Source organism: Pelobates fuscus, chromosome 4 (assembly GCF_036172605.1).
Source record: "Pelobates fuscus isolate aPelFus1 chromosome 4, aPelFus1.pri, whole genome shotgun sequence".
Lineage (NCBI taxonomy): Eukaryota > Metazoa > Chordata > Amphibia > Anura > Pelobatidae > Pelobates > Pelobates fuscus.
In genome coordinates, this window is record NC_086320.1 from 61,676,709 (window position 1) to 61,701,951 (window position 25,243).

Sequence of the window (25,243 nt, forward strand, 5' to 3'; positions counted from 1 at the left end):
TTGTCCCATTTTTTTCATATTAAATTATGTTTCATAGCTAAATATTTGATATTAAATGAAAGCCCTGTTTCCCCTGAATAAAATGATATATAATAAGGCGGGGTGCATTTAATATGAAAGAGGTGAATTACGGTTGGACAGACATATAGCGCAAATGCCAGGTTTTGTTTACGTTTTGTTTCGTTCACAACTTGTACATTTGGCTGCGGTGTTAAGGGGTTAAGAGTTAAATTACTTTGTTTACACAGCCCTAGTCACACTAACCTGCATGTGACTTGCACAGCCTTCCTAAATACTTCCTGTGAAGAGAGATCGAAAGTTTAAACTTCCTTTATTGCACAGTGTGTTTAATTTAGAATTTCTTATCTCCTGCGCAGTTAATGGCTTTCTAGACATTGCCGTATCCTCCTGTGTATGATTAGAGTTCAGTTAACAGAGCAGGAGATAAAAACTTCCAAAGTAAGATCTGAAACCATTTTATTCATGAAAGCTGTGTCAGTCACAGCCAGGGGCGGTGTAGCTAGGGCTGCATAAACAGAAATACAAGTGATTCCTAAATGTTAGAATAGAGCAGTGAGACAGCAGGGGAATGATCTGTACTCTATATCTCTTTATCTATATATAAGATTGTTTTGTTGACTATGGTATCCCTGTTAGTGCGCCAAGTCCAAAAGATTAGGGGCAAAGTTCATGGAGAGGGGCAGGTTTAAATTACAGAGCTGGAGCCTAGCACCCCACCATCTAAAAATTTCACTATCTGCCATGCTTATACATATGGGATTTTTCTTGTATGCCCATTTAATCATTTATAGATGGAATTTAAATGGTATAGCATGCCCCTGCAGGCTTTTTGCTGTGAGCACTGCCTTTTCAGAGAAAAGGCAGTGTTTACATTACAGCATAGGAACACCTCTAGTGGCCATTCCTCAGTTGGCCTGGAGGTGCCTCCTGGGTCAGTGCACAGTGTGCAGCACTGATGTTCAGCATAGAGATGCATTGATTCCTATGGCAAAGCGTTGTGATAGGCTGAGGTTATCAATTCTGATTATGTCAGCCAAGGAGCACAATTTGGGGCGGAGCACTGAGGCACATTTACCATACTTCCCGAATCCCAACTGTTCCTATTTAGGAGGGATAGTCGCTATTTTTGGCCCAAATCCCTCTGGCTATATTTTCTATCCTAATTGTCTTGTTTTCTGGGAACTCTATCTTGTTAGTGTGTCGGAGTGTATAACAAAGCACCACAACAATAATACTCCAAGTTATATGTCTGTAAACTACAAGAAATGTGTTTAGAAATCAGTTTATTCGAAATAAAATACATAGTTCAATATATTTGTATTCGAATGGGCATATCATGTGGTAGTCTTCTTTTCTGGGAACTCTATCTTGTTAGTGTGTCGGAGTGTATAACAAAGCACCACAACAATAATACTCCAAGTCATATAACAAAGCACCACAACAATAATACTCCAAGTTATATATCTGTAAACTACAAGAAATGTGTTTAGAAATCAGTTTATTCGAAATAAAATACATAGTTCAATATATTTGTATTTGATTGAGCATATCATGTGGTAGTCGTGGCCGAGTGGTTAAGGCGATGGACTAGAAATCCATTGGGGTCTCCCCGCGCAGGTTCGAATCCTGCCGACTACGGATCGAATTTTTGGATTTAATTTATTTCCAAATTACCATAATTGAATTCCATATTTGAACATATTTCGCTAAACCTATTGTGTTTATTCTCTATCAGAACTGCCTCTGTAATACGCTCCCTGTTTTCCCCCAGAAGGAAGGCAATCATTACAATCATACTACGCATGCTCAGTTTGTCCTAAGGCATTGTGGTCCCGTGCGGCTTCCATACAGTACTTTTGTCGCTTAGCAACCGCCTGAACTGTGAGAGCCAGGCGATTTATGAGGGCCCCTATGATGGAGGATGACCTGGACCAGCTATTGGATGAAGTGGAGACCAAATACTGCGGGTCCGGGGCCAGCACAGAAGGAAGGAATCAGAGGGAGCCCAGCAGGTCTGACAGTGTTATTGGGATAATATGGCTGCTTCCTGCTAGTAAACACGTCTCGAGGGGGTTATTGTGTATTTACTACAATGTGTGACTGTTCATTAAGGGGTGATCAGCCCTGCGTGCCCTCTCAGACCCTGTAATATGGGGTCCCTGTGCGCTGGGTATCTCTGGACTCGATTTCCCATGATGCTCAGCCAAACAAATCAGAAGCAGTTCAGGTTATACTACAGGTATCAGCTCTAATACATTTTGGACAGTTTTTATTTATTTATTTTTTACTATTTCAGGTTTACTCATTTATAATGGGCATGCTAAGCAAATATTTATTCTCCAACTGTTCTCATTTTAATAAAGATCCCTCCCTATTTAAAAGTTTCAGATTTTTATTTATTTATTTATTCATTTATTTGCAGGTGTAAAAAACCTGTTAAAAAGGCATGTGCTGAAGATGAGAATATTGACGATTTGATTGAAGATATACTCAATGTACACTGCAACGAAGACAAGAAGGTAATTTTAATATTAAATGGATTAATAATTCAGTTTGCATCATAACTATAACCCCACTTCATGTTAAGTGGGATTTCCAATAATATCTCCATCCAATAAGATCTATTAATAATGAGATGATCAACTGTAGTATGGAAAAAATGAAATCAGCATGAAACATTATTTCCTCTGCAGTATTCATATTTGATAAGCTTCAACATCACACAATGCTGTTTTTTTTTTTCGTTTTTTTCTTAATTAGATGCACTCCTTGGGATGTACAGTACATGCGCAGCAATCATTCCAGTTGAAATCAATACTTCTACCAATAGTACCCTCTCGGCTTGTAAAGATAATACTTGAAAAAAAGTTACATGCATTGAAAGTATATTTCAGTGCCCTGCTAAAGAGTTCTGCCTGTACAGCAGACATCTACAAGATATATATAGCTTTTCCTCTGGAATAGTTATTCATCACATTGGATGAGGAGTACAGCTCCGTAAATTGATGGTAGCCACACTACTACTGTTATTAGTTTACAAATGTTTACAAATGTTTAATGAATCAAACTATAGCTAGCTGTGATCTGTGGCACTCTCTTCTGGGAGTAGAAAGTGTTTAGACCAAGTTAAAGGAACACTATAGTGTTAGTATTAGTGCATTCCTAATGCTATAATGCTGGACTGCGGATTTAAATGTCCGTTCTCCACCATAATGGAGTAAAAAGGTATTTTATTTACCCTTTCTCTAGTCAAGTGCTGGTCTTGACATGACTCGCCCCACTTTTCTCTGAAAAAGCAATGTTTATGTTGCTGAACCTGCAGAAGCAGTACCACTGCTTTAAAGGAACACTATAGGGTCAGGAACACAAACTTGTATTCCTGACCTCATAGTGTTAAAACCACCATTTAGTTGGTTTCCCTCTCCATTGCCCCCTTAGAAAGGGTTAAAACTTACCAAATTTCCAGCTCTCCATGTGTCTGCAGACGCAGGTCTCGCCCCCGATCCGCCTCTTTGTCTGACATTATTAGAATTGATGATATAAACCAATCCAATGCTATCCCACAGGGAAAGCATTGGATTGGCTGAAATCGTCAAGGAGGCAGAGTGGGGCCATACGCCGCCTCGGCCAATCAGCATCTCCTCATATAGAGGCATTGAATCAGTACAACTCTAGAAAGAAAGTTCAGCGTCTGTGCAGCTCTGCCCTAGGAAGCACTTCCAGTGGCCATCTTTTATGAAAACACAGTGTTTAAAAGCCTACAGGGACTGACTATACTCACCAGAACAACTACATTAAGCTGTAGTTGTTCTGGTGACTATAGTGTCTGTTTAATTGTTGCAAATGAAAATTGATATGGCCAGCTCAGAACTCTCATTCTGGGCTAGCTGATTGACAGGTTCCACAGCTGGAGTTACACCTCAGCTAAAAACCTAAATATCTCCCATCTGGCATCAATATGAAACAATTTAAGGACGGATTCCATGTACTCTATCCATATAAGTGGTTATAGTGCTTAGAGTAGCTCTTTAGTTATTCTTACAATCTGCTGTTTTTTCCTGTCCCATAAGCCAAGAAAGAAGGTGCTACCCATTAGTGATACTGCCATGGAAAGCCTCTAGTAACTAATTCAAATGTAATAGGTATCTTAAACTGTTCTAACCTCAGTGTCTTTGAGAATTGCTTAGCTAACCCTCCCTGCACTCATGCCTTCTAATGTGACTTTGCCTATTAACACTGTCAGTGCATAATTTATAACTTCCCTCCTTTCCAATGCTAAATACAACCCCCTTAGAATGTATGAGTGTTAGAAGGGGAGAAGAGGTCAAATATTCGAATAATGTAATAATAAACAAACAAACAATGAATAACAGACCCCATAAAAATAAATTCTAATTTTTTTTTTTTTTAAAGCAAAAGACGAAACCTGCAAGCCAGCAGTCCTGCAACATTTCATATCAGATTGGCAGTAAAAAGTAAGTTATTCTGTTAATTCACTTTTCTCAATGGTAATGCTGTCCATAATTTAAATATACGCATGTAAGAATGATCTTAAAATGTACCTGTGATGCAAAAAAGTGTATGTGTGGCTGTAGCTGAATATAATATGTTGCATTTACTTATTTATTTGTTGTTGCCTTTCCAACTACAGCAGTTGCGTAAAGGAAGAAATAAAGCAAATATGGGCACTCTTGTTTGCCAGGCTTAAAATGCTTACAATGTGGCCGCAGGGTAGTTATGGGACACTGCAGTTAGTATCTGGGGTAGGGATCAAGTCCTAAAAAGAATAACGTGGGATCTCCTCATATATTTTGATCTCCTGATTAATCTCCTCACCGTTCAACTCTTCTCATTCCTATCGGGCAGTGTTCACAATACAAATTCACACTTACTATTATTGCCATTTATATAGCGCCAACAGATTCCATAGCGCTCACAATATTATAGGAGGGGGGATTTAAAGGGACACTCCATGCACCCAGACCACTTCTGCTCATTGGAGTGGTCTGGGTGCCAACTCCCACTACCCTTAACCCTGCAAGTGTAATTATTGCAGTTTTTTTTAAACTGCAATAATTACATTGCAGGGTTAACTCCTCCCCTAGTGGCTGTCTATTAGACAGCCACTAGAGGGAACTTCCTGGTCCCTAGCACAGGTTTTCTGTGCTAGAGCGTCGCTGGACGTCCTCACGCTGTGTGAGGACCTCCAGCGTCGCTCTATTCCCCATAGGGAAGCATTGAAATTCATTTTCAATGCTTTCCTATGGGGTGCGCTAATGCGCATGCGCGGCATTGCCGCGCATGCGCATTAGGTCTCGCCGGCGGGCGAGATCAGTCTCGCCCACCGGCCGACGTAAGCAGAAGTAGGAGCGGCGGGGGAGGAGGAAGCAGCGACGTGGGACCTGTCGCTGCCTCTGGTAAGTCACTGAAGGGGTTTTCACCCCTTCAGCAACTGGGGATTGGGGGGTGGGAGGGAGAGGGACCCTCCAGTGCCAGGAAAACGGATCGTTTTCCTGGCACTGGAGTTTCCCTTTAACTATAAATAGGACCAATTACAAAAAAACTTACAGGAACGATAGGTTGAAGAGGACCCTGCTCAAACAAGCTTACAGTCTAAAGCAGGTGGGGTGTAAAACACAATAGGACAGGAAATGGCAATCAAACAAGGTGGAGTGAAGCAGAGCTGGAGGAGAGTGTAGAGTGCTGCCCTTTAGGAGAGAGCAAGAGACAGGTATGTGAGGTAGAGGTTACTCTTAGTAAAGAGTAAAGCATTTAAGCACTGACACAGCGCCCACAGACTCCAGGCACCATAACCACTTCAATCAGTTCAAATGGTTATTGTGCCCATGGTGTTCCTTTAAGCAGTTCTTGTAATTCTCACATTATATAGATTAACAGTTCTACTTTAAAGGAACACTATAGTCACCTAAATCACTTTAGCTAAATAAAGCAGTTTAGTGTATAGATCATTCCCCTGCAATTTCACTGCTCAATTCACTGTCATTAAATCGCTTTGTTTCTGTTTATGCAGCCCTTGCCACACCTCCCCTGGCTATGATTGACAGAGCCTGCATGAAAAAAAAATGGTTTCACTTTCAAACAGATGTAATTTACCTTAAATAATTGTATCTCAATCTCTAAATTGAACTTTAATCGCATACAGGAGGCTCTTGCAGGGTCTGGAAAGCTATTAACATAGCAGGGGATAAGAAAATCTTAATTTAACAGAACTTGCAATAAAGAAAGCCTAAATAGGGCTCTCTTTACAGGAAGTGTTTATGGAAGGCTGTGCAAGTCACATGCAGGGAGGTGTGACTAGGGTTCATAAACAAAGGGATTTAACTCCTAAATGGCAGAGGATTGAGCAGTGAGGCTGCAGGGGCATGTTCTATACACCAAAACTGCTTCATTAAGCTAAAGTTGTTCAGGTGACTATAGTGTCCCTTTAATTATGTCAAAAACTGCAAGAATAAGGAGGACCAGGAATAATTGTAATTTAATTTTGATTGGAATCAACTAAAATAGCTAAAATAGTTAAACACCTGCATTTTGTATTTTACTATATGTTTACATTGCAAATATTTTATGAAAACTGCTGTTTGATTCTAATATACACAGATGTCATTTTTACTTTGGTCACTAGAGGGCATGGGCGCCTCATGCGATTGTAGATTCCCATTCCCAGTTGACACTTTGTATCTGTGCTCATTATAATTATTATTATTTATTATGTTGCCACTGGCATGCTGTAGCAATTCCAGTCGAGAATGCATCTGTTGACAGAAACATAAAAATTAGAAAAGTTAAAAAACAAATAACTTTAAAAACGACAACATTTACCAAAAAAATCAGTTAACCAGGAAGCCTGAAAAAATAAATACATCCCTGATCGGAGAAGCTTTTAAAGAACTTGTTAACTCCCTAGAACGTATTTCCAAGCGCTTCTTGGAGAGGCATGTAAGGTGCCTTAGGCTGCCGGGAGTATTATTAATAATCAATAGGAGTGATTACCTTTTATTTAATATTAAAGTAAATTAAATTGCTGTCTCTCTGCATGCAGGGTTAATCGGTTGGTTAAATGCTAAGTAAGAGAATCCTCCCTTTTTATATTAATATTACTGTTTACTTGGTTGCTACATATGCCATACACAACCCCTTTGGCATAGTTAAAGGAACACTATAGAAGAGACAGAAAAATTTAGCACCAGATAGCAGGCATTAATCAGCTAATACAGTACAGCTAGTCCAGCCTCAGACTGGATTGTGGGAAATCTGATTTTTTTTAGTGATGTGAATACAGACTAGCATCAGAGAGAAACTGACAACTCATTAGTGCTAGCCTTGATACTACTATTGGCCAGCTAGATGGTGGTTTTGAAACTTTTCTACATTTAGGCTAATTTTATGTGATATATAAAAAATGAAGCTCTTCAATGGCACAGTACATGTATACATTACAGAAAATAAATTGATAAAGTGCTAAGTGCTCAATAAGTGATATGTGTACCCAAATCACCAAAAAAAAAAAAAGGTATACCAGACGTTCAATATTTTCAGATGTGTGTCTTTGAAGAATGCAGGAAAACCTCAAAAAATAAAAATATAAAAAATTAATAGTGCAGACAATCTGTAATAGGAGATGGGAAATTTAGTATATCAAATTGAAATTAGTAGAATTACCAACTCACAAATAAAGAGCCCTTACATTGGCTCAATAGTATTAAAGACTCCCTTCCTTTCAGAGACCTTCTTAGTGCTTCACATAGATTTTGGTAAAGGGAACAATAGAAAGAAGGGGAAAAAAATGAAAATAGTGTAATATGCCTTTAACAATGACAATATTGTAAAGGAGGTGATACACTCACTTGTTGTAGAGCCTTATTGTATAGGCTCTATTTATTTGACATACACCAAATTACCATGGCGCTGTTTCCCTTCTAAAGATGCACTGGAACGCTTGGATTTGTCCAGTTATAATTTATTATAACCAAATGCCATATATTAAATATTTATAAACAATAGTAAAGTATAATAATAGAAAAGATATGGGCGGCTTCTTCAGTCAGTATCTTAACCCCTTCTGTCCTTGGGTTTAAATACCCTATTGATTGTCTATTAGCAAAAGTCTAATTTGTTTGCAATCAGGGTGTGTACCTCGTCACGAACGTCCAGCAACCAAGTCTCTTTCTGGTGTAATGGGGAGTGATCTTCCGTTTCCCATTGGTTATCACGGTGGCCATTTTGACGTTTGCGTTTCACGCCAATGTAGTTGTTTTACTGGCTTCTCCCAGGTGCTCCATGACATACTTTGTACAATTTCAATTTTTTAAAGCTTCTAATGACAGGAATTTTTCTATTTTTATTTTTCAAGATTATTATCAGGTGTACATTTCACTACCCTGCTCCTGGACAGTCATTACTAATAATTACTTGTTGTATTTATGTCTTTTGTGTGTTGGAAGTTATTTTCTGGTTTTATCTTTTCTCTGTTTAGGAGTTTGCTGGGGTGGCCTTGGCTCTCACCCTCTATTCCCTCAAAACAATGCCGTTTTCCTGGCACTATAGGGTTAATAGGCCCCCCCCTCTTCTGGGGTTGAAGTTGTTAAAACCCTTTCAGCTACTTTCCTAAATCCTCCGCCCACGATCCTTCCCCGCCAATGTCAGCCAGTGGGGGAGACCTAATGCGCTTGCACCGCAATGGCCGCGCGCACATTAGATCTCCCCATAGGAAAGCATTATTCAATGCAGACAGCCACAAGGGGCAGACTTCGCACTGCAATGTAAACAAAAGGGTCACAGCACCAAGACTACTTCAATTAGCTGAAGTGGTCTGGGTGCCTACAGTGTTCCTTTAAATGTGAGTGAAATATTGAAGCAAAGAAGACAATGTTTTATGCTTTAGATTAATGATATTGTGTACGCTTGACATGCCCACCATAAAACTCATGGATAGACTCTTGGATAGATGCATATCATAAAATAACAGGGAATTACAATTTGAAAAGGCACACTGGGTATGTACAGATGGTGGGCTATTCATATGTTAATGTCATTATAATTTTTAGATGTTGTCCGGTGTACATTGGTGGAAGCAACATTACCTTTGGCATTGGTACAAATATATCAGAAAGGTAAGCATATACCCTTCACTCTATTTCATGAGTATGTCCACTGCTACTTGTACTTGTTACTTATATGATTTACTACTGGTCTGTGACATTGTTTTCTATATATGGGAATTATGTGTTTATATAGCACGAACAGGCCTACGTTGCACTTTGTATTGCTTGCTATGTTTAAGTCAAGGGAGGAGTAGTAAGTGCAGTAGTGCAGGCATAGTAATAGGGATGGCCATGTGTAGGGATGCATTCAATATTGGATTTGTGTCCTTTTTTTCCTCTCAATTACAGTCTGTATATTTCAGTATTAAACGTTTGATTGAAGGGACACTGTAGGGACTTTAGCCATTTCATCTCATTGAATTGATTATAAAGCCTGCAATTCCCTGGCACTGTTTCTCCTTTCAGTGATAAACTATTTTTGCAAAAGGCAAAAGAAATGATGTACTACAATTACATGTGTGAGGATCACCAATGAGATAATATACAAACACTGGTCTTCGGGCTCCCAAAATATACTGGTAGTACTCCAGTTATGAAATGATATTCTAGCTTTTAATCACTTAAAAACATAAAACAAAACAGTGTAAAACTGTTGGATACAATGATAAAATATAAGGTCTGCCACTAACAGTGGCCAGAAAGGCACATCAATAGGTAAAAAGACCTGCCACAAAGGGACTCCAAAATGTTCTGAGTCAGCTCCTGAATGCACTAAGGTTCTGGATCCCAAGGGGTAATAAAGGAGTGCGTTCTGGATAAGGATGTCCTAAATAGAGAGAAGAGAGAGTTATAGAGGCTCCGTATGTGTCCGAACAGTTTTGTCCTCAGGACTTTTTCAAGGAAGAGCTTAGATGTAGTCCACACCATTCAGACTTATAAACCCCACCAATTTTTGTGCACCTGGTTTCCCCAAATGGGTTGTACCAGATCGGGTGTGTGTGTAAACAAATTCCCACCAAAAACATGGTCGTCAAGATCATATATGGAGACCAACATGATAGCCATTAGGTTATGTCTTCTGGATATATAATACAGTGACTAACCATTGTACTCCTTTCCCAGACTGGCCATCATATGGGGGAAGGACACAATATTAAAATGCGCATAAAAATTAACAATTAACATTTTAATCAACATAAATATTGTTCGCCGGTATCTTCACTAAATAGAAGTCTTTGGACACCCACAGCCTGGCCTTTGCTGGTGGTGTGGCTAAGGCAGAGATTATACACTTCTTTCTAGCCATACCAGTTTATACCAGCAAGGGGCACTGTGATAGACTGAAAGCTGTCGGCTGACACTAGACAGTCACAGCCATCCATTACTGCTCAGATTAATGCTTCCTCATTAGCCCAAGCAGTACAGAGGGGATGTGTTGCTGGAGACTTTCTTTTAAGATTAAAACACTAAAAATTGATTAACTCTGAATGGAAGGATAGAATCATGGGACTCAAGACATTATAACCACTTCATTAAGATCAGTTACAGTGCCTACAGTGTTCTTTTAAGCACGATGAAACGTTATCGAAGCGAGCATTCCTAAAAGTTATTAAAACTGACTTTATTAAACATGTATTAAAACACACAAAGTGAATATAAAATCACGAAAATAGTAAATGTGTAGTTACAGAAGGTGTATGTGTGTGTGTATATGTGTATATATATGTATATATATATATATATATATATATATATATATATATATATATATATACACACACACACACATACACCTTCTGTAACTACACATTTACTATTTTCGGAAATAGTATATATATGTGTGAACCAGGGGGCTGCACTCACCTGAACATGCATAAATGGGGTGCTGCTGGGGGACAATTTATACAATACACAAGATCCAGCGCACTCACCTATCCACTAAACAGCAACTTCAGTTGTTCACAGATTTTATTAGTTTTTTTTTAAAAAACACCTAATCTAAGCAAAAATAATGGGGGTTTAGTTACACTATATGATCATACATTGCAATGTATGATCATATAATGTAACTAAACCCCCATTATCTTTGTCTAGATTAGGTGTTATTAAAAAAAACTAATACAATCTGTCAACATTGAAGTTGCAGTTTAGTGGATAGGTGAGTGCGCTGGATCTTGTGTAATATAAATATATATACATAACTAACACATTATCTTTCAAGGTACCTAAAAAAGATTTTTTTAAATATATAGATTTTTTTTTTTTAAATACTTTGTTTTTGTTTTTCCAGCATCTAAAATGTACTTCCAACAAAATACATCAAGCTAAGAATGTAAATGAAGCAATAAGTCTCATGTATACATTTTTTTTTCTTTTCTTCCGGACAGCCACTAAAAGGCGCATCTGCGACGCTGGAGGCATATTATGCCTCCATCACGCAGAGCGTCCATAGGAAAGCATTGAGAAATGCTATCCTATGGACAGTTTGAATGCGCTCGTGGCGCTGCCGAGCATACGCATTTGGCTCCGCTGCCGTCAGACAGGGAAACTGACCTTGGCGGGGGAAGAGAGGTTACCAGCGCCAAGGGAGCCCGGCGCTGCATTAAGGTAAGCTGTTGAAGGGGTTTTAATCCCTTCAGCGCCGCGGGAGGGGGACCCTGAGGGTGGGGGCACCCTCAGGGCACTATAGTGTCAGGAAAACCGCTTTGTTTTCCTGACACTATAGTGATCCTTTAACGGTCCCACCTGCTTCTGTGTAAGCATTTGTAATCATGTGCATATGGATTGCTTGTAATAAACAGTGTTATACTATGCTGTTTGCCTTTTCCTACATCAGTGACATATAATAAAATAGTATGCAGGTTCATCTTGCATGTGTGTTGTTTTAAAGCACTGCGTTCTGCTTTTGCATGTATTGCTTTAGAAGCACTGTGCATATTTATAAATACTGTGTATCATTATATACACAGATACTATTTATCCTGACCACCATTACTTGCTGTTTCTATTTGATAACCTAGATGTTGCTCTCCATTCTGAACATAGATGAATAACATTTTCATTTTTCTTCAATGTGTTTAATGCTTAACATTTTTTTTAATATCAATAATGATGGCAATGTGTAATCACTCAAATGTAGTTTGTAAAGTGGGACTATTACACTAACACGTTTAATAAATGCTGAAATATCACCTTTAACATTTTCTTTAGTCATTGGAATCGCAAGGCCTTTTATGTTATGATCAGTTCGAAGTCTAATTTCTCGTCTTTATCTTAATACAACATCTACACTTTTCTTCACTAGCATTTTTTTTATGTTGTTTTTTACAATTTAATAATAAATGTGTTTTATCATGTTCTCTCAGTGCAACTTCCACACTAGCCAGCAGATGGCACCTTTGAAATGTTTGCTTTGCCTGTCTAACTTGAGTGCTTTAGCCGTTTGATTTCAAACCACATATTCAAGAGAAAATATTTAGATTGAGGATGCCTGTAATTGACCGGATTATGTGCGGTTTTTTTTTTGCTTTTGCCATTTCCTTCAGTATATCATTCCGCACACATGGCATTTCTCCGGAAGGAATACCACGTGTCCAAAGATTCCTGCATGCTTATAGTAAATGTCTAGCACAGGCGCATATATTCACTTCATTCCTTAGATTCTTAGAGCGTGCTAAATAAGTCAAAGTAAAAATTTAGTATAAACTTTTTATGTCTTGCATATTTTTCACAAACCTAGTGCTATTCATATTCCACAGAGACCGACCCCTAAATTATTAATAAGGATCCAGGCCCTATTTCCCTCATACAATCCCATTTCCTGCTAGAGATTAGATAATGCAAAATAAAAAACGTGCAGGGTCTGACAACAGCAGAATTGTATAGCAGCAGCAGCACTACCTACCACTTAATATGTACCCATGGTAGAGATAGAAGAAAAAAAACTGAATAAATATGGGAGTCTCCAGAACACCTAGTAACAATTGACACCTTATTTTCATGCATGTTGTGTATTTATTTATTTAGCAAATTATTAAAGTACCTCTCTAGCCTAGAGCTGGTTCCTGTTTTATTATATCAAATGATGACAATGTGTTGGGAAGGAAAAAGCTATGCACGTAGACAACACACATCTAAACGATTGAACCAACAGTTGTTGGATTAGGATAGATTAGAACCTACCAAATATGTGGTACCTTGGTGCTGAGGAAGGCCAATGCAAAATATAATAATTTTTGTTACTTTGCCTAAGATAGCAAAATAATTTTGGAATACGTATTATGTATAGTGTACAAATGCAATGGGTCTGCAAAGACCAGTCCTGGCTATTCCATTGTTTTCAATGGGATTCTGGTACCAGTCCCATATATTCCTATGTAGCAAGTGTTTAGGATAGTTTGTTAAACTACAACAAGTTTTTTTATTTATAAAAAACAAATTGAATAAAAGTGTTATTTAATGAATGAAAGTACTCTCTGCTGTATGTTTGTTCAGCTTGTGTGTGTACCGGACTTGGTAGGTGTACATATGTCCAAACTCCTTATACAATCCAGTTTGCCTAGTGGAAGCTATTCTCTTGTGACATTACAGATTAGGAGGTAGGTATGTAGCTGCAGCTATAATAAATACAATGATGGGAAACCCATTTCACTATAAGCTTATGGTGCTTGCAGAGTCCTTGCTAAGTACTGTTCCTTACCCCTTCGTTTGTTCGTTTGAGGTGGTGTTCATACCATGATACTGTTTGTTAATAGTTCTGTTTGCCAACTGGGAAGATATCGGCTTGCTATTAAAAATCAAAAGGGCTCTTTCAAAACTAAACATTATGTTCAAATCTTCCTTATTGATGTAATGGGATTCATTACCCAGGTGTAGATGAGTTTAATGTCTACAATCTTACTGGTTAAATTATCTCTCTTAGATTTTTTTTTATTTTTTTTTTTTATGGGGAGTAAGAAAGTAAAAGAAGCTGCTCCACTGTGTTTACAGTAAGATCAACCAGTAAAAACCAGCACACAGCTTTCCCCACACACACACGATTCCACTGTATGTCCGTTTTATACATAGACACCTTCAGGACAGGATTCGGGTTGGGAAAAAAGCGTTAATGAATGTACTTTTTTTTTTTTTTTAACTTAAATACTTTATTTTAATTGTAATATTTCCTCAGCTAGAGACGCAGCGTCAGTTTTAAATTGAATTTTGATCACAATATATAAAACCAGTCCTGATTGAACATCGCAGATCAATTCTTCATATGAGTTTTGTAACCTGGTGTACCAGCTCACCAGCTGCGCTTTGAATACAGCTCCCAGATTTCCCAGGCAGGGACTTGCTTACACTCGATGCCCCTGAGATATTCAAGAAGTAAGAAATATTATATGCATCACCCATGTTTTGTTTTCCATTCGTTTGGAAATATCACGTAACACAGACTCTGGAAGAAATTTATCTCTGAAGACACTTGAGATAACATGGTTTGTAATCTCCATGCATAACTGCCTGTTGAAGTGGAAAAAGTGATAATGAACAATACTGTGAGCAGGACCTTGCTGCTACAGTTTGATTGGATGTCTCCAATTAAGTAATACTGATAATGTACTTTCACACATCATCACACACCGCTCTCTTCCAAAGATAATATTAAAGTATACTAATTATATTCAATATTTTGTTTCCAACAAAGATACTTTAAAATTCTACTTTTATATGTTAGGGGAAAAAAGCAGCACTTGTGTTGGTTCTTTATCGTATTCTTTAATTTTCATGACTTTAAAACAAAGCTATTTTATAAGAACAATGTTTGCGAAGACATTCATTGCAGAGTGTTCTAAATAATGTTGTATCTAATATCTTTTCCCTGCACTTTACTGGTATATCAGTTTGGATTTGGGACCCTAGAAACTACCACAAGTAGGACATAAAAAAATGTCTGATTATTACAAAAGATCAAATTAGAAATGTTGGGGTTTGTTCTCATTTAAATGCGCAAATATTTGGTATTGGTAAAAGTTGAACACGATGGCTGCTGTGCCTATTTTTTTTAAATCTAATTTTAGGCATATATATAAGAGGTTAATCTATCTTGTGTACTTATCTTTTTAAATTGGAAATAAACAAAAATGCAAATTTTCTTCCAGTCATTATAATGCCTCTGTCAGTATTGAATATATTACCAATTACCTAAATAGGTTTACTTGAGCTACTAATCTAATATTTGTGTAACTTTCTAGAGCTTGTAATCATCTACGCTGCACCGCCTGTGATTTTAATGTGGTGATATTTGATGACTACGCATGGGATCAGTCGTGTGACTACCTCTTCTTCAGGTATATTTGAAGTGTATTTTGATATAGTGGCTCATTTTAGGCTCATTCGGATATTGGTTATTAATACAGTATGCTCACCTGTACTCATTAACAGGGAAAAAATTAATGTCATAAGATAACTTGGAATGGAAAAAATAGTGGTGGTGCAGGGTGCTTGAACCAGCGTGCCACCGGTTGCAGGGGCCTACCAAGCAGTCTGCCTCAAAATTTAACTAAGGCATCGTAAGCACCTGTTTAGTGCATTGCAGGTGCATACTCTGCCAGTCGGGGAGGACACGGTGACAAGGGAGCTGTTATCACACTTTGCTGTTCCTGCACAGCTCCCTCGCCCGGTCTGTAGTAGTGCCGGGAGCTGGATAATGACATCATGACCTCGGCATCATTACAAGGAGCAATGGAAGCTGTACAGGAAGAGCACAATGATCCCAGAGAGAGGATCCACTCTCAGGTAGAGAACGGAGTGGACTATTTGAGAAAAGAAAATTGTGTGTATGAGACTGTGTGTTAATTATTATTTATTTTTATTTTTTTATATTTTCATTTATTTGTTTTAGAGTGAGTAGGGGACACTTTCAGATTTCAGGCACATTATAGGGTTACTCTAAGGATCAGGACCACTTCAGTCATGGTGCTCGGAGTTTGTAATTTACATTATTTCAGTAATAAATGCTGCTCATACAGAGATAAAGCACTTTGATGTCAGAGGTGTAAGTCTGGCAGCCTCACTAGCCTGTTACAGACTGGCTAATGTTGAATCTGTGCATATTTGATGTCTGCATAGCATGCTGGCAATAGACTACCAATGATGCCTCGATCCCCTACTCATGGGTGGTGCTTGATTATGGCAGTGTTTGTACATGGGCAGAGCTCTTTTTATGTCTTATTGCCCAGGTTCCTTGTTAATTGTCAGTCTGCCCCTGAGTGGAACACTCATCCTGGACATTAATGAAATGGTCATGCTGTGTCCTTGGTGATTGCTCCACTCTTACAATGTTACAGTTATCTTACTGGCCCCCAGTGTGTTTAACGTAGTGCTGTTGCTTTTAATCTGTTGTTTAGTTGGTATAATGTAAATAAAATAAAGGAAACTGTTGTAACATTACATTTTCAGAAGAGAGCTAATTCAACATTGCCACTACCACACAAAAACTGCATAGACCTATAGAAATAAATACAAATGGACATATATTGCTGGCATGTAGTAAATCATGAGAATAACATGCAGAGTAAGTAACTAGTTTCCTACACATACCTCTATCCACGTATAATTCAAACTGCCTAGAAAATAGTACAAATATGATGTCTACAATGCTCTGCAAGCTTTAGTCTGCTACATGTCCTATGGGATCATGGACCATTTGTGTATAAATACACTTATAACATAAGGAGAGCAGGATGACTGCACACGCAATGCGAGCGACAGAAGAGCGTAAAAAAAAACATTTGGTCATTTGTCTGTAAATGGATATACAACAAAATGCTTTCACAAGATAATTGTGATGTTAAATGTTTACCTTCATTGTCCAAAGAAATACCCCTGGATATGAATAAGACAAGAAATGACAAACGCACTCTAACAAGCTCTAAGGTTCAAAACAAACCTTTTTGAGCCCGAGTGCTGAAACCGCAATACGTGTAACTTTTTTTTTTTCTCAAAGTGCTAACACGACAATTAAACCTGAATACTGAGGTTTAAGTTTAGAAAAAACAACTAGTACAGTTGTCCAAACTAATTAACAACTTTGTTTTAAAAGAAGAACACAACAGAAAGTTTAAATAATTATATACCGTATATACTCAAGTATAAGCCGAGTTTTTCAGCCCATTTTTTGGGCTGAAAAACCCCAACTCGGCTTATACTCGAGTCAATAGTCTGTATTATGGCAATTTGCATTGCCATAATACAGACTGGGGGAGAGGGGGGCTGGCAGAGCTGTAACTTACCTGTTCTGCAGCTCCTGTCAGCTCTCTCCTCCTCTGCGCCGTCCGGTCAGCACCTCGGTCAGCTCCCAGTGGCTCCCAGCGGCTCTCGCAAGACTTACAGTGTAAGCTGACAGAAGGAGCTGCACGGACGGTGCAGAGGAGGAGAGAGCTGACAGGAGCTGCAGAACAGGTAAGTTACAGCTCTGCCAGCCCCCCTCTCCCCCCACTGAACTGCCACTGGACCACCAGGGAAGGAGAGCCCCCCTCCCTGCCATATATCAAGCAGGGAGGGGGGACGAAAAAAAAATATATAAATAAAATAAGAAATAATGATAACAAAATAATAATAATAAAAAAAAATTAATAATAACAAAAAAGGGGTATAAGGACCACTATGGGAGGGGGGGGGGGTATAAGGACCACTATGGGAGGGGGGGGGGTATAAGGACCACTATGGGAGGGAGGGGGTGGGTTAAGGACCACTATGGGAGGGAGGGGGGTATAAGGACCACTATGGGAGGGAGGGGGGGGGATAAGGACCACTATGGGAGGGAGGGGGGGATAAGGACCACTATGGGAGGGAGGGGGTATAAGGACCACTATGGGAGGGAGGGTGGGGATAAGGACCACTATGGGAGGGAGGGGGGGGGGGATAAGGACCACTATTGGAGGGAGGGGGGTATAAGGACCACTATGGGAGGGAGGGGGGGTATAAGGACCACTATGGGAGGGAGGGGGTGGGATAAGGACCACTATGGGAGGGAGGGGGTTTATAAGGACCACTATGGGAGGGAGGGGGAGTATATGGACCACTATGGGAGGGATGGGGGGTAAGGAACACTATGGGAGGGAGAAGGGGGATAAGGACCACTATGAGAGGGAGGGGGTGGGATAAGGACCACTATGGGAGGGGAGGGGGAAGTAAGGACCACTAGGGGAGGGGAGGGTAAGGACCACTAGGGGAGGGGTGAGTCAGGACCACTGGGGGGGGGTGAAGGAACACGGGGGTGGGGAGGTAAGGACCACTGAGGGAGGAGGAGGGGAAGTCAGGACATATGGGGGGGGGAGGGGGCGGCAAATTTTTTTTTGCCTACGGCGGCAAATATCCTTGCACCGGCCCTGCACACACTGCATTCACACACTGCATTCATGCACACACACACTGCACTCATACACACACGCTGCACTCATACACACACACATACACACACACTGCATTCATTATACACACACTGTAAATAAATATTCAATTAATATATTTTTTTTAGGATCTAATTTTATTTAGAAATTTACCAGTAGCTGCTGCATTTCCCACCCTAGTCTTATACTCGAGTCAATAAGTTTTCCCAGTTTTTTGGGATAAAATGAGGGGCCTCGGCTTATATTCGGGTCGGCTTATACTCGAGTATATACGGTAAATAGATAAAATTAAGCTTATATGTATTAGTATCTCCAACAAATGCAATACATACACACAGACTGCTGAACACATACACACATACTGCTGAGTACACACACACACATACTGCTGAGTACACACACACAGACTGTTGAGTACACACACACAGACTGCTGAGTACACACACACAGACTGCTGAGTACACACACACACAGACTGCTGAGTACACACACACACAGACTGCTGAGTACACACACACACATACTGCTGAGTACACACACACAGACTGCTGAGTACACACACACACAGACTGCTGAGTACACACACACAGACTGCTGAGTACACACACACACACACAGACTGCTGAGTACACACACACAGACTGCTGAGTACACACACACAGACTGCTGAGTACACACACACAGACTGCTGAACACATTCACACACAGACTGCTGAGTACACACACACAGAGACTGCTGAGTACACACACACACAGACTGCTGAGTACACACACACACACAGACTGCTGAGTACACACACACACACAGACTGCTGAGTACACACACACACACACACACACAGACTGCTGAGTACACACACACACAGTCTGCTGAGTACACACACACACAGTCTGCTGAGTACACACACACACAGTCTGCTGAGTACACACACAGACTGCTGAGTACACACACACAGACTGCTGAGTACACACACACAGACTGCTGAGTACACACACACACAGTCTGCTGAGTACACACACAGACTGCTGAGTACACACACACACAGTCTGCTGAGTACACACACAGACTGCTGAGTACACACACACAGACTGCTGAGTACACACACACAGACTGCTGAGTACACACACACAGACTGCTGAGTACACACACACAGACTGCTGAGTACACACACACAGACTGCTGAGTACACACACACAGACTGCTGAGTACACACACACAGACTGCTGAACACATTCACACACCGACTGCTGAGTACACACACACACACAGACTGCTGAGTACACACACACAGACTGCTGAGTACACACACACACAGACTGCTGAACACATTCACACACAGACTGCTGAACACATTCACACACAGACTGCTGAGTACACACACACACAGACTGCTGAGTACACACACACACAGACTGCTGAGTACACACACACACAGACTGCTGAGTACACACACACAGACTGCTGAGTACACACACACACACACACACAGACTGCTGAGTACACACACACACAGACTGCTGAGTACACACACACACAGTCTGCTGAGTACACACACACACAGTCTGCTGAGTACACACACACACAGTCTGCTGAGTACACACACAGACTGCTGAGTACACACACACAGACTGCTGAGTACACACACACAGACTGCTGAGTACACACACACACAGTCTGCTGAGTACACACACAGTCTGCTGAGTACACACACACAGACTGCTGAGTACACACACACAGACTGCTGAGTACACACACACAGACTGCTGAGTACACACACACAGACTGCTGAGTACACACACACAGACTGCTGAGTACACACACACAGACTGCTGAGTACACACACACACAGACTGCTGAGTACACACACACACACAGACTGCTGAGTACACACACACACACAGACTGCTGAGTACACACACACACACACACACACAGACTGCTGAGTACACACACACACAGTCTGCTGAGTACACACACACACAGTCTGCTGAGTACACACACACACAGTCTGCTGAGTACACACACAGACTGCTGAGTACACACACACAGACTGCTGAGTACACACACACAGACTGCTGAGTACACACACACACAGTCTGCTGAGTACACACACAGACTGCTGAGTACACACACACAGACTGCTGAGTACACACACACAGACTGCTGAGTACACACACACAGACTGCTGAGTACACACACACAGACTGCTGAGTACACACACACAGACTGCTGAGTACACACACACAGACTGCTGAACACATTCACACACCGACTGCTGAGTACACACACACACACAGACTGCTGAGTACACACACACAGACTGCTGAGTACACACACACACAGACTGCTGAACACATTCACACACAGACTGCTGAACACATTCACACACAGACTGCTGAGTACACACACACACAGACTGCTGAGTACACACACACACAGACTGCTGAGTACACACACACACAGACTGCTGAGTACACACACACACAGACTGCTGAGTACACACACACAGACTGCTGAGTACACACACACACACACACACACAGACTGCTGAGTACACACACACACAGTCTGCTGAGTACACACACACACAGTCTGCTGAGTACACACACACACAGTCTGCTGAGTACACACACAGACTGCTGAGTACACACACACAGACTGCTGAGTACACACACACAGACTGCTGAGTACACACACACACAGTCTGCTGAGTACACACACAGTCTGCTGAGTACACACACACAGACTGCTGAGTACACACACACAGACTGCTGAGTACACACACACAGACTGCTGAGTACACACACACAGACTGCTGAGTACACACACACAGACTGCTGAGTACACACACACAGACTGCTGAGTACACACACACAGACTGCTGAGTACACACACACAGACTGCTGAGTACACACACACAGACTGCTGAGTACACACACACAGACTGCTGAGTACACATTCACACACCGACTGCTGAGTACACATTCACACACCGACTGCTGAGTACACACACACACACAGACTGCTGAGTACACACACACAGACTGCTGAGTACACACACACACAGACTGCTGAGTACACACACACACACACAGACTGCTGAGTACACACACACACAGACTGCTGAGTACACACACACACAGACTGCTGAACACACACACAGACTGCTGAGTACACACACACACACAGACTGCTGAGTACACACACACACACAGACTGCTGAGTACACACACACACAGTCTGCTGAGTACACACACACACACACAGTCTGCTGAGTACACACACAGACTGCAGAGTACACACACAGACTGCTGAGTACACACACACACAGACTGCTGAGTACACACACACACACAGACTGCTGAGTACACACACACACAGACTGCTGAATACACACACACACACAGACTGCTGAATACACACACACACACACACACAGACTGCTAAATACACACACACACATACTGCTGAATACACACACATACTGCATAGAGGGGTGCAGTGAATGTGTGTGTGTCTGAGGGGTGCTGTGTGTGTGTGTGTGTCTGAGGGGTGCTGTGAGTGTGTGTGCCTGTGTCTGAGGGGTGCTGTGTGTCTGAGGGGTGCTGTGTGTCTGAGGGGTGCTGTGTGTCTGAGGGGTGCTGTGTGTCTGAGGGGTGCTGTGTGTCTGAGGGGTGCTGTGTGTCTGAGGGGTGCTGTGTGTGTGTGTGTGTGTGTGCCTGAGGGGTGCTGTGTGTGCCTGAGGGGTGCTGTGTGTCGGAGGGGTGCTGTGTGTGTGTGTGTGTGTCTCTGAGGGGTGCTGTGTGTGTGTGTGTGTGTGTGTGTCTGAGGGGTGCTGTGTGTGTGTGTGTGTGTCTGAGGGGTGCTATGTGTGTGTCTGAGGGGTGCTGTATGTCTGAGGGGTGCTGTGTGTGTGTGTCTGAGGGGTGCTGTGTGCGGGGGTGCTGTGTGCGGGGGTGCTGTGTGCGGGGGTGCTGTGGGGAGAAGGGGTGCTGTGTGTGTGGGTGGTAGGGGTGCTGTGTGTGTGGGTGGTAGGGGTGCTGTGTGTGTGGATGGTAGGGGTGCTGTGTGTGGGTGGTAGGGGTGCTGTGTGTGGGTGGTAGGGGTGCTGTGCGGTGTGTGTGGGGGTAGAGTGCTGTGCTGTGTGTGTGGGGAGGGGGGGGTAGGGGTGCTGTGGTGTGTGGGGGGAAGGGGTGCTGTGGTGCGTGGGAGGTAGGGGTGCTGCGGTGTGTGGGAGGTAGGGGTGCTGCGGTGTGTGGGAGGTAGGGGTGGTGTGTGGGGGGTAGGGGTGCTGTGGTGTGTGAGAGGTAGGGGTGGTGTGTGGGGGTAGGGGTGCTGTGGTGTGTGGGGGGTAGGGGTGCTGTGGTGTGTGGAGGGTAGGGGTGCTGTGGTGTGTGGAGGGTAGGGGTGCTGTGGTGTGTGGGGGTAGGGGTGCTGCGGTGTGTTGGGGTAGAGGTAAAGATACATAAAAAAATATATATATATAATTCTGTATTCCCCCCCCCCTTCCTCTTACCTTTGGTGAAGGAGGGGGGGGGGGGAGACACAGCTATCCCTGGTGGTCCAGTGGTGGTAAGTATGTTTCTGTGAAGCAGCTGTCATCCCGTGCAAGGCTGTGTGGAGCGTTGCCATGGTAACGCGCAGCAACGCTTCACACAGCATCGCGCGGGAGGACAGGAGAGCTGCTTCCTAGAGCCCTCCCCCTGCCTCCCGACACGGAAACAGAGTAGGCGCCTACTCTGCAGACAGCCAGCGGCCCCCTCTCCCGGCGACCTATGGCCGCATGCCCACAGAGAGGGCCCGGCGTGCCACAGGTTCGCCATCACTGCTATACGTAGACAAAGTATTGTGCTCAAACACACAATCTTAGGTGATTGCAATTCAGTGCTTGTGCACAAAACACATTAGATATGTATGTGTGCTTAAAGCGGCACCGTCACCCCCCTCGCCCCTTAAAAAATTTATATTTCATAAATGTAGAATCTTTATGAAATACTCATATTGACTGTGTTGGAATTTCAGTGAAATTCAAGTCAAAAGATAGAGAGACAAAGTAGGGACTACTTTGTCTCTGTATTTCTGCTCCACTTGACTTTTCTTGACACAAGGTAATCACAAGTGGCAATCCCTGCAGCCGTCATCAGTGAAGGCTGCAGGAATTTGACTGTGTCCATAGCGGATCTCACGGGATCCTCAATGCATGTGTGAGAGTATACGAGTGACATCAGCGCTGAGGAGAACCACCACTGGCCCAGGATGGTGGTGCCAGCGAGGTACAGGGTCAGGGAAGTAAACTCACCTTTTCCTTCCCCTTTCAGCCACTGGACCACCAGCACCGATGTGACTGTCGGTGGACTTTGCAAATTCAGCAAAGTCCCCCAACTGTGACAGTGCCGCTTTAAATTAAAGTTCTATTTTAACATCACTGTTTACTGTTGTATAATAAGGTGCATGGTGCTAGGATAATACATGCACATGCCAACAGTTTATACCTAAAATACCATGAAATTTAGAAATAAAGTTTTTTTCAGTTTTCTTGTACCTTTCTTCAGGTGTATTTGTTTTAAAAGGAATGTGTACTGTTGCTTTATAATTTGTTACAGGAACAGTATGCCTGAGCTCGACAAATTACAGACTAAGATGATAAAAAAGAAGGTAGCAAGAGCATATGCCTGTCAGTGCACCTGGAGGTCAGTTAAAGAACTGATGGACATCAGACAAGATCAACAGCTCCGCTGGGTGTGTGGAAGACATTCCTAACTGAATGCCGTGGAATTATTCAAATACGGGAGACACGCTGTATGGACCATCGGCATGCTGTCTCTTGAAGCTTTGTTTCCATTGAGAAGACTATACTCTGGTCTTATATTAACACATTGTATGGTTAAGTGCCCTTTTATTGTATAAACTGTTTCTCTTTTTGATGGTATAGGGAAATCTAAAAGAACACCCTAATAGTAGCTCTTGATTTAGGATCATTCCATGCTGTGGCACTCGTTTTGCAAACAACAACCTAGCATATCAGGGACCATGGCATGAAAAGCTACATGCCATATAGACCACATTTTGCTGCCCCACTCTCAGCATGTGCAGAGTGCTCTCTCATCATTCCATGTATTCGCTAAATGTTATATTATCAGCCTCTGTATCCACAATGAATTCTCTTGTTTAGCTTATGGAATTAATGTAGTCCATTGAACCATGGGATATCTGGAGCCATTGACCGGTGCTAAAGTCTGCCGAGTCTGCTATGTGACCCAGTATTACGCAAAGTAGATGGTGGGAACCGCACTCAATCCCAGCGGCCAAGGGTGCTCCGGATCAGGACCAGCAATCCCAGAATTATACACGAAAGAAGAAAGGACCACAGGCACTCCAAATTGAAACCGTATGCAGATTTATTAGGAAAAAATGCAACGCCAAGCAACGTTTCGACCAACAAAAAAAAGACCTTTGTTGGTCGAAACGTTGCTTGGCGTTGCATTTTTTCCTAATAAATCTGCACACGGTTTCAATTTGGAGTGCCTGTGGTCCTTTCTTCTTTCGTGCTATGTGACCCAGGACCTATGAAGATATTAAGGAACATCTCTTTATCTAATATCCTCCATCCTGCTTTTATGATTGATTTATCAAGGAAGACCTTTTTAATGTAGTTATATGTCATTCAAATATGAGTGCAACTTGATGAAAAGTATTATTGAGGTCAGTGCTGGCCAAGACACAGATCTAAGCTCTCACAGAAGAGCCCCTAATCACCTTAGTGATGA

General features: G+C 41.8%; 1 protein-coding gene and 1 non-coding gene across 2 annotated transcripts; both read left to right on the top strand.

The window, feature by feature from the left end:
* The first annotated feature begins 1,577 nt into the window (after positions 1–1,577).
* Positions 1,578–1,659, top strand: TRNAS-AGA (transfer RNA serine (anticodon AGA)). Its single transcript has one exon. It is a non-coding gene; the product is annotated as a tRNA-Ser (tRNA).
* Positions 1,660–1,895: 236 nt separating this feature from the next.
* On the top strand, positions 1,896–24,825 carry CFAP418 (cilia and flagella associated protein 418). The gene is made up of 6 exons (XM_063450311.1): positions 1,896–2,033; positions 2,444–2,540; positions 4,435–4,496; positions 9,087–9,152; positions 15,317–15,412; positions 24,080–24,825. The coding sequence occupies exons 1-6, from the start codon at positions 1,921–1,923 to the stop codon at positions 24,234–24,236; spliced, it is 591 nt and encodes a 196-aa protein (XP_063306381.1). The 5' UTR covers positions 1,896–1,920; the 3' UTR covers positions 24,237–24,825.
* Positions 24,826–25,243: the final 418 nt, after the last annotated feature.